Raw genomic sequence first — 11,343 nt, forward strand, 5'->3', positions numbered from 1 at the left:
ATGGAAGCTTATATTGATGATATGGTCATCAAGTTGCATGAAGAGTCTTCACATCTTCATCACTTGCAAAAATATTTTGATCGGCTGGTGCATATTCGAATGCGTCTAAATCCATCAAAATGCACATTTGGGTTAGTATCGGGTAAATTTCTTGGATATCTTATGACCAAACGAGGCATTGAAGCTAATCCTGATCAAATCCGTGTAATTACCAAAATGCCCTCGCCAAAAACCAAGAAGCAAATCCTGCAACTTACGGGTAGGATAGCCGCTTTGGGTAGGTTTATCTCAAAATATTCAGATCGGCTCCACCCCTTTTTTGAAGCCATTAAGGGATCCCCACAATGGACAGATAAGTGTGACGTAGCTTTTCAGAAAATGAAAGAATACCTAGTACAGTCGCCAATTCTTGCTAGTCCGACCACCGGACAAACAATTGGCATCTATTTGGCAACATCAGAAATAGTTGTGAGTGCCGTCTTATTCATTGATGATGAAAATGAGCAACCAATTTTCTTCATAAGTAAGACCCTTACAGCTCTAGAAGCAAGGTATTCACAGATTGAGAAAATAGCTCTCTCACTTGTCTATAATGCACGGAGATTGAAGCCTTATTTCCAAAGGTGTATCATCAATGTCTACACTGAATACCCCTTAAGAAAAGTTCTTCGGAATGCTGATTCGAGCAGATTAGCAGAATGGGAAACATATTTGAGTGCCTACGAAATTATCTACAAAGCCCAATCATCTGAGAAAGGCCACACAATGGCATCACTTATGGCCGATTTTCTTGTCGATGACATACCGACCATGGAAGAACAGTTTGAGGAATCTCCTAATCCACAACAAGGATCGGCCGATTCATCCACAAGTGCCGGCCTTTCTTTATGGATTCTACACATGGACGGTTCCAAGAACAAATCAGGTTCAGGTCTTGGTTGTGTTTTGATCCAACCTGATGGCGAGAAAATTGAAAAATCTGTTCGCCTTGGATTTTGCGCATCAAACAATGAAGCTGAATATGAAGCGGTTCTTTATGCAATGAGAACAACACTTGACCTGGGGGCGACAAAGATCGAGTTATTCACTGACTCAAAGCTTGTTGCAAATCAATTTGGCGGATCTTTTGTTGCTCGAAATGATAGGATGGCTGCATATGTCCAAAAAATGCATGAGCTATCCATTCATTTCAAATCCATTGCAGCTCACCAGCGCTCTCACAATGATAATCGTCATGCCGATGCCTTAGCCTATCTCTCTGCCGCAGTTAATGTTAACAATGAAAGAAAAATCTATATTGATTTCCAACCTTTTCCAAGCATAACTGTTATAGAAGAACATGTTCAAAACTTATATATTACTCATCTATGCTATTTCCAGACGACATCTCGGAATTTTGAATTTGAGCAAGTAAATGTCATAACAACAAGGAAAAGAAAGAGAGAAGAGCTAGCTCAATCGGCCGGCACAAGTTCAGAATCTCACTCAGAGGAAGCAGCTCAAGAAGATTTAGCTGACCATCAAGATTTGGCTGATCATAGTGTTGAGAGTGATTCTTCACTCACACATGATGCCGACCAAAGCAATGTTGATATGGAAGATGAGTCCCACGAAGCAGATAATTCTCCAAAAGTACCACATTTAGATCTCCAATCTATCGACGGTGATTCTTCACCAGATGATTGGAGACCTACTTATTTAGAATTTCTGCAACATAGAACTCTACCTGAGGATTCATCACTTTCCTACAAAAGTAAAAGAGATGCCTGGAAATTTGTCATAATTCCAAATTCTAAAGGCAAGCTCCTACTTTATAGGAAGGCAAACAATTTTAGTCCTCTTCTCAGATGTCTTTCCAAAGATCAAGGTCATCTAGTTCTAGAAGAGATACACTCCGGACTTTGTGGAAACCATTCTGGGGGACGTAGTCTTGCACATAAAGTCATGACTCAAGGATACTGGTGGCCTAGCATGCAAAGACACTTAGCGGAATTTGCCCAAAAATGCATATTGTGTCAAAAACATGCAAATATGGGCAAACTTCGAGCAACGGAACTCCACCCAATTCTAAGCCCTTGGCCCTTTACGAAATAGGGCTTGGATATTGTGGGACCCCTACCAAAGGCTCCTAGAAGTGTACGATTCTTATTGGTTGCGACTGATTATTTCACTAAATGGGTAGAAGCTCAACCGCTTGTCAACATCTCAGTAATAGATGTACGACGTTTCTTATGGAAAGACATTGTTTGTTGCTTTGGAATTCCATCTAACATCGTCTCTGATAATGGTAAACAATTTGATGCGGAAGAAATTCACAAATTTTGCGCCTCACTAAAAATTCAGCATAATTTCTCCACACCATATTATCCACAAGCAAATAGACAAGCAGAAGCAACCAATAAGACGATTCTCTCGACTTTGAAGAAGAAGCTTAATGAAACAAAAGGAAATTGGGTTAAAGAGTTGCCAGCAGTGTTTTGGGCTTATCGCACCACTCCAAAGCATTCTACCAATCTTTTCCCTTTCAACCTAGCTTATGACATGGATATTGTCCTCTCGACAGAATTAATTGCACCAACTACAAGGACAGAAGAAGTACAAACTGGAAACAATGATGTTGCTCTAACTTCGGTGGCAGACTCAATTGATAAAGCTCGAAAAGAAGCTTTACAATGTCTAATAAAATATCAGGCAGACATGAAACGCAAATATGATAGAAAGCTTTGCCTCAAAAGTTTTGAACCAGAAGATTGGGTACTTAGCCGAAAATAGAAGCTCATTGAATCTGGGAAGCTGTCAGAGAATTGGGAAGGACCGTTCATCATTAATAGGCTAGCATCTAAAGGGTCTTATTTCCTTCAAAATCATTGGAGAAAAATTTGCCAAGCCATGGAATGCTTTTCGTTAGAAATTTTTTTATCGTTGAATGTTTGTTTTTCATTCATTGTAATCATTTCATAATTCAATAAAATTTGATCCATCTTTCGTTTTAACTAGAGATCAAATATCCCAAATTTTATTATCATTACACTATGGGTACAGCGTTATCTCAACTTTCAATATATAATAATTACAATCTGGGGGTGTCACCTCAACTTTCATTATCATTACACTATGGGGGCGGCGACACCCCAAATTTTATTATGTTATCATTACACTATGGGGGCGGCGACACCCAAAATTTTATTATGTTATCTTTACACTATGGGGGCAGCGTCACCCCAACTTTCAATATATAATCGTTACAATTTGGGGGCGTCACCTCAAATTTCATTATCATTACACTATGGGGGTGGCAACAACACAAAATTCATTAAGTTATCATTACACTATGGGGGCGGCGACACCCCAAATTTCATTATGTTATCATTACACTTTGGGGGCAATGACACCCCAAAATTCATTATGTTATCATTATATTATGGGGGGCGGTGACACCCCAGATTTAATTACGTTATCAATACATTATGGGGGCGACGACACCCCAATTACATTATCCTTAATTCTTATATCTATTTTACCGACCTATCTCAAGGCCAAATTTCCCAACTCTTATATATTTTTGACCGACCTTTTATATTTCGATCTATTCTGATTACCAATATCAAATAAAAAACAAATAAAATACAAATATCATGAGACCGTGCAAAAATAAACATAATCGAGAAATAAAAAACCGTAACCTAATCTCACATCATCCTAACAATAAAAAACAAAAACTTCACTCAAAAAGTTGCGGCATAATGTTATCCTCCATTGGAACTGGAACACCTTTTAGATCCAACGGTGATACATCTTCCAACTTCCTATAACACAGTATAATAATCTGACAGCTGTTGCAATTTTTCCCGTTTCTCAGAATCTCTCGATTTCCAAAGTCCAACACTTGCCAATGTTTCACGCAACAACGCCCCAGATTTCTTAGTTTCAAATGCATGCTTCTCAATCATGTCATCCTTCTCTTCACACCCAACCCTAAAATATTCCACCTTCTCATGATATTCATCTAACTCCTTCAAAAATGCATTCTCTTCCAATAGTACCTTGTAGTCTCCTCTAATCCCCTCAACCTCGCAAACTCGTTTAGCTAATTCCCATTTCTCATATTTTATTATCTCAACTTCATCACTCAAAACTTTATGCTCTCTAAGAACAACAATTTCTTGATTCTGTTTAGACAATTCAGCTTTCATGATATTTATTTTCATCTCATAGTCATGCAAAACTACTTCATTTCTCATAAGTACTCCTCTCATACGTTCATTCTCCTGAAAGATGAGCTCTCTCTCCTTCCAAATATTTCTCAATCTCGTATATTCACTAGTTTTAATCTTATAATTTTCTTTTGTTTCTAAGATTTCTTTAGCACAATCCCCAAGATTTGACGCCTAAGAAAATAAAAAATAATTTGTTACTATAATTTTTTAGCAACCAAATAAATGAAATTCAAAACACACACACACACACACACTACCTCTGCAAGTTTTGAATTCAATATATTAACATCTTTTACAAAATCTACACTTCGTTGATAATCCAAACACAACAACTCTGGATCTGAAATATTAGACAACATAATTTAAAATAATAATATATAATAATAAGTAAATACAACAAAAAATAACTATTTAACATCTAACCTTCAATTGCCAAGGCTTGCACGTTTGGAGTGATAAGCACAGGCGTTGCAGAACTGCCGCTCTTCCCTAGCTACAATGAAGAAGGTACAGTTGGGCCAACAATGGTGTTGGTGCTGACCACAATTAACAGTTCTGTCGACACACTAGCATTGGTACTATCAGCAAAAGTTGACTCTTCCGCATTAGTGCCAACAATAATAGACACTTCTGGATTTGTACCAACAATCGTTAACACTTCTGTTGACACACCTGCATCGGTGTCAACAACAGAAGTTGACAATCCAGCATTAATGCAAAAACAGTTGATACTAAACTCGACACACCAACAATGGTGCCATCAGCAGAAGTTGCTACACCAGCATTGGTGCCAACAACAAGTATTGGAACTCCAAAATTACTTCCACCAAAAGGAGTTGGCACTCCAAAATTGATCCTGACAACAGAAGATGAACCAATTCTATCTCCACCATAGTCAACATTTTCTATCTACATTAACAAAGGAACCATTAAACAATCAATCACAAAAATAATTCTAAATCACAAAAACTAAGATCAACACTAACATCAAGTTTAGATATACTGTTAGTCATCGCTTCCCCACCGATATCATCATCATCATCAATATCATGCACATCAGTAGTTTTTTATGTAGGAAGACAAAAAACCTGTCATAAGGAAACATCATTCCAAAACATATTATAGGTATTACATATATTATATTTTAAAAGAAATATTATATACATACCATTTCTCGATCCTCAATCCCTTCCTCAATTTTACTTGAGTTATCCCAAGTTTTCTTTTCCCTCTTTTTTGGACGTACACTTCTTTTCTTCTTTATAATAATTTCTTGTCCGTTATCCTCAAAGTCATCTCCTTCTACTTCTTCATCATCTTCATTGTTATCATCTACAATAATAATTCCCTAGGCTTATTAAGCAGTCCAATTTCTATATCATGATAATAATCTACAATATCGTCTGGAAACGACAGATCATAGACATCTGCATTATGACTAAACAAACTAACAAATTTCTTTTTTATCTTCTCGCTGCTAAAGATTGATATATTTGGAAACTTTAGAATATCCCCTATAAAAAAGAACAAGATATTCAAAATGTGATGCTAACTAATTAAAATAATAATTATAAGAATATTGAGTTAACATCTTTACCTGATATATTGTTAGGATAATCAATATTCTCGAACCTCCAATTGCCTTTGATCTTAAAACCATACAATTTCGCATTCTTGTAGTTCGAAGGCATCCCATAAAACCGATAATTTTGGTTGTGATGAGTATGATATCCCAATAAATAACTTTTAAAAGAAGCCTTGTTTTGCCGCATAGGCTTCAATAACTAAAACAAAAGGTCTGAAGACATACTCCTTTGATAAACCTTACAAATCCTTGCTACACGGGCAAAGATAGCCCAATAGTCAGGAGATAATTGTAAAGGATGTAATCTCCATCTAGCTAATAACTCATAAACTGATTTCCGGAATGGAACACTACAACCAAGCCAAAAATGTGAAAACAATAAAATTATTTCATCCTTTTCACACTTTTGGTCAATATCGCTACCAACATACTCAATAGATATATCATTACCAATATCATAGTTTGCTCTCAAACTATCTACTTCAATACATTTCACCACCTTATTCATATTAAAATCCCCTTTATCACCCCATCTTCTCTTCAAGTTATAATTCCTCTCCATTAAACAAATATTTTCAATACTGTCAAAAACTAAACAAAATAAAAATCTAGCCTTTTCACAAACCTCGATTCAATTGATCAAACCCGCAAGCATGTAATCACCTTGTTAAGCACTAGAATCTCCAATGTACTAACCTTTTTATTAGAGAGAGAATAAAACACAAATAAGACTAATAAGAATCAAATCTCTTTTTTGTACTGGTTTATATAGTTTTGCTTTGTCAAAGTGTTTTGCAAAAAATACAACTCTAGTTTCTGTACTGGTTTATATAGTTTTGCTTTGTCAAAGTGTTTTGCAAAAAATACAACTCTAGTTTCACTTCGTCAAAGGGTTTTGCAAAAGATAAAACTCTTATAACACAACTTGACAAAAATATCAGATTTTCACCGCTATATCAAATTACCGTATCTACACTGCTATATATGATTTTCGGAATCGGATTTTCGTTGTCAAATTTTGAAATGCTATCATACGAGAATATATATGTTAGCTTGGTGAATTTATATGGGTCTACAGTTTCTTTTCCTACTACAGTTTAGACAGCTGTTTTTCTAGCGATCGTGAATCATTTTCAACCTTATCCAAGTCACCAAGTCACCGATTGATAGAAAATGGGTTAGTCAATCAATTTATAGCCGCTCGAAGAAGTGCCAATCAAGTTGATAGGTAGAAATCTTTTGGTTTTTGTCGATCCTTTGAGATTGCCGCTCTATGCTGTTAAATGAGTTGCCAGTCCTGTTAATTGCCGATGTGTTTTCTAACATATGAAGTTAAATTGTACTACTGTAAGGGGCCCAATAACAATGGAAGTATGAGTCGCGCTTGATTCTTTGATCAGTTTGCTATTGATGCAACAATAAATATCAAAGATTAGCATTCGCCGCTGTATTGGATTGCGTCTCAATAAATATCGGTTCTTTGATCGGTTCCTTTTGCTATGGTTTTCCAGAGTCGCTTTGGAGAATAACTGAAGTTGCAATACTAAGCATCGAGAAGCATAGAGTTTCAAGACCAAAGATGCAGGAAATAGCATTGGCCATACAAGATGCAATCAAGATCGAGAAAGGAAGCAGACAAGGCAACTTACGAATATCTTCAATTTCTTCTACAATACAAGTCTCCCAGCGTAAGATTTTCTTGAATTGCCACTGCTTGAATTACCAGCTTCAGATTTGCCTGAATTGCATCTAGTTGAATTTGCCGCTGCTTGATTTGCCACTAGTTGAATTTGCCGCTGGCTATACTAATTGAATTACCGCTATTCTTCATCAACTTTTCTCACTGGAGTTTCATGCACTTTCTGTAAGGTCTATGCATCGGGTGGGGCTAGTAGTATTTTGTTGAAAGATGGAATAACTAGAGCACCTATTGTTAGATTTGGAACTGCTAAAAGAGCTGCTGAGCTTAAATTCTTTGTGGAGAATCTGGCTAATTTTGATACCTTATCGGTTATTTTTAACAGATGTAGTAGATTTGCTTGTAGCACTGGTGACGTAATGGGGATGAATATGGTGTCGAAAGGTGTTTAGAATGTATTTGATTTCCTTCAGAATGGTTTCCGTGACATGGATGTCATTAGCATTTTTGGGAAATTTTGTTCAGACAAGAAACCATATGCTATGAATTAGATTGAGGAAGAGGAAAATATGTTGTTTGTGAAGCTATCATTAAGGAAGAAGTGGTGAGAAAGGTCCTCAAAACCACAGTTCCTACATTGGTTGAGCTTAACATGCTCAAGAATCTCACTGGCTCAGCTATTGCTGGTGCTTTTGGTGGCTTTAATGCTCATGCTAGCAATATCATTTCTGCTGTATTTATAGCTACTGGTCAAGACCCAGCACAGAATATAGAAAGTTCTCACTATATCACCATGATGGAAGTTGTAAATGAAGGAAAAGACCTTCATATATCTGTAACTATGCCTTCCATTGAGGTGGGTACAGTTGGTGGTGGGACTCAGCTTGCATCACAATCTGCATGTCTTAACCTTCTTGGTGTTAAGGGTGCAAACAAAGAGGCACCAGGACCCAATCCAAGGCTTCTGGCTAGTATAGTAGATGGTGCGGTTCTTGCTGTGAGCTATCAATCCTGTAAGGTCGCGCTTAATTCTCAAGAGCAGAGCAACAGCTATGGTTTTGCTATTGTTCTTTTCACTCGAGGATGCCACTGAAGCTATGGCCACAAATTAAAGTTCCCCCATTCAAAGTTTTGACGACATGTTGTTTGGAAAAAGTTAGAATTGATGAACAGTTATCTTTTCTTAGAAAGAATGAAGGTTCCATGGTATAACACCCCGTGTTTTTATTTAATATTTTTCTAGTACAATAAATAATAATAATAATAATAATAAGAGATAAGATAAAAATAAACATGATAAAGATCAGAAAGAGATAGGGTAAAGAGGATAAACCCCATTCCCTATTTTTAAAGGGTTTTTGAAAAAAAAAAATGGTGTTTACACAGGAGTTTACACGGAGAGTTTTAAACAGTGGAGAGAGAGAGAATTTTACTCAAAGAAGAAAATGAAGGTTTCTTGCTGGGGATTTGCTAGCAATAGGAGCGTATCACGAGTGAGTAGTCTAAACCTTATTTTTATATAATTGATTTATTACTGGGATTTAGATTAGTTGTGTATTTAATTCTCTATTAGTGGAACTTTGAGATTAAACAAAAAATTATTAATTTGATCGACATAGATGGCAATCAGAAAGCATTTTGGCCACAGTTTAGTTTTGATATATATATATGTTTTGAGGGGTATGGCTGTTGGTAAACATACACATACAAAGATTTATACATTGAAGTTTTAATTAACAGTAGTAGCTTTAAGGGCTAATGCTTGATTGCTTTGCATGTGATTTTTCTCTGTGTTCCATGAATCTATTCAATGTTATCTTAAATTTGACTTGACCTACCATATGGTAATATGGCACTAGTGAAGTTGTGATATTGTGTTGGCACCTAAGAGTTTATTCTTGTGGAAATCATTGCCATGTGGATTGACAAGGTATGGTTAGAATAGATATTATGAGTATTGTTTGGTATGGTCTCATGGGTAGCAACTAGTATGGATATATCGATGTTAGATTCATGTTGTTTAAATTCATATGTGTTAATATACTAGATTGATGGTGGATTCTCTTTATATAGATCAAACCTACAGATTATGTCATACTAGTAATTTATTTCCTTTTGTCTAAGGTTTGGTCCTTTAATTTAAGGATGTAGGAACTTGTGGTCACAAATATTTCTAAAATAAGAAGACATGAATATATAGTTTTTGATGGAGTACATAGTAGGTACTCACATCCTTGAATTTTTTATCACTTAATAATTATATAAGGCTAAGGCTAAGTTAGACTTTAATGGGCATGCGCCTCACTTATATATTAGTTTAGAATTTATCTATTAATTTTTTGTATACTGATCCTACTTGAGCAAGAACCCTTCCTTCTATTAATCATATTTATAAGTACTGACATGGGCGTATACTTTGTTCCAATATTGGTGTTGTTTTGTTCATGTTCGAGTCAGGAATTTTGTCTGATTTGGAGACGAATTTCGGTGTGTTTAGAGATTGATTTTGGTTTTCTTTAAAAGATATTAAGTAAGTGTTATCCGCCCTCTTTGAAACTCAAAAAGCCCCATAGCATTTCAGTTTATGTAGAAGGAGTTACACCCTTCGGAAGTTGGCACGTCAGAATTTTCTGACTGCAGAAATCCGGTCTGTGCCTGGTTTGGAATCGAGTTTTCACATAGTTAGAGTCAGATTCAAACTCTTGCCAAAACATGAAAAAATAAATTTTATGTGTCTTCTTTCTAACCCAATTAGCCTCGTTGCATTCCGAGGTCTGTGGTGGAAGATATGATGTTTGGAAGTTTGGTTGACAGAAAATAGTGCGTCAGAAATCAGTTTTGCGCACTGTGTTCAAGTCCAGTTTTAATTTAGTTAGAGTTTGAACTAAATTTTTATGAAAACATGAAAAAGTAATATTTGGAAGTTTTCTTTCTATTCCAATTGGCTTCATCGTATTTTGAGGCCTGTGGAATTAATTATGGTGTATGGAAGTTTGACTGGCAGAAAACAGTGAGTCAGAAATCAGTTTCTGCACACTGTGTTCGAGCCTAGTTTTGGCACATTTAGAATGAGATTGAGTATTTTTGTAAAACATGAGAAAGTAAGTTCTGTGTGTCAGCTTTGCAACACAAAAAGCCTCGATGCGTTTGGATACCTATGAAAAGAGTGCGTCATTTGGAAGAAAGTCCGTCAGAAATCTAGTTTGCTGAAAATTAGGATTTTTACCGTTTTCGACTTAAGTTTTCTTCTAGATGGGCTGATGTTAGCACTTCGAGTTCTACATGAAAATGTATGTCTACATACCTTAGTTTCTAAATATTTAAGTTACGTGTCATTTGGATGAATGTAGGAAAAAATATAGCATTGACTATGTGGATGTTAAAAGCTAGGTAAGGCTTGATTCCAATCTTCAAAGATTTGGATACGTAGGTAGTTTTGAGCAAAAGTGCAGCCACTAAATTATATATTATATATTAGTTATTAGTTATTGTGATAATTAACTATATGTGTACAATGTTAGTACTTAATTGTGTACGTGATTGTGGTAGTTTAAAATGTATTCACGAGACATTTAACTAATGCGTTATTCATGATTGAACATTTTGATATTTATGATTTATATAATGGATAATGAGGTGAGTTGATTGGTTATTGTGTTTAGAATATTTATTAATGATTCTATTGCTTGAGACGATGTTTATTTTATAATATAATGAAAATATTATAATAAATGATAACTTTTGAGTATTAAAATCCAGTGTAAAAATGTCCGGTGATAATTTAATGTGTCGCCCACATCTTTAGATCTCTTCACGCCTCTGTGATGAAAAGAAATGAAAATAAATGTTTATGACTAATGATGTCATGTGAAAAGCCGCCTTAGAGAGGAACTAAGGCATTC

The 11,343-nt window shown here is 35.7% G+C and overlaps 1 protein-coding gene across 1 annotated transcript; it reads left to right on the forward strand.

The window, feature by feature from the left end:
- Positions 1-2,094, forward strand: LOC147488973 (uncharacterized). Its single transcript, XM_086574536.1, has 3 exons — positions 1-468; positions 562-1,272; positions 1,381-2,094. Exons 1-3 carry the CDS (start codon positions 1-3, stop codon positions 2,092-2,094), a joined length of 1,893 nt encoding a protein of 630 aa, XP_086430662.1.
- The last annotated feature ends 9,249 nt before the right edge of the window (positions 2,095-11,343 follow it).

The sequence above is a fragment of the Coptis chinensis genome, chromosome 7 (assembly GCF_015680905.1).
Source record: "Coptis chinensis isolate HL-2020 chromosome 7, ASM1568090v1, whole genome shotgun sequence".
Classification (NCBI taxonomy): domain Eukaryota; kingdom Viridiplantae; phylum Streptophyta; class Magnoliopsida; order Ranunculales; family Ranunculaceae; genus Coptis; species Coptis chinensis.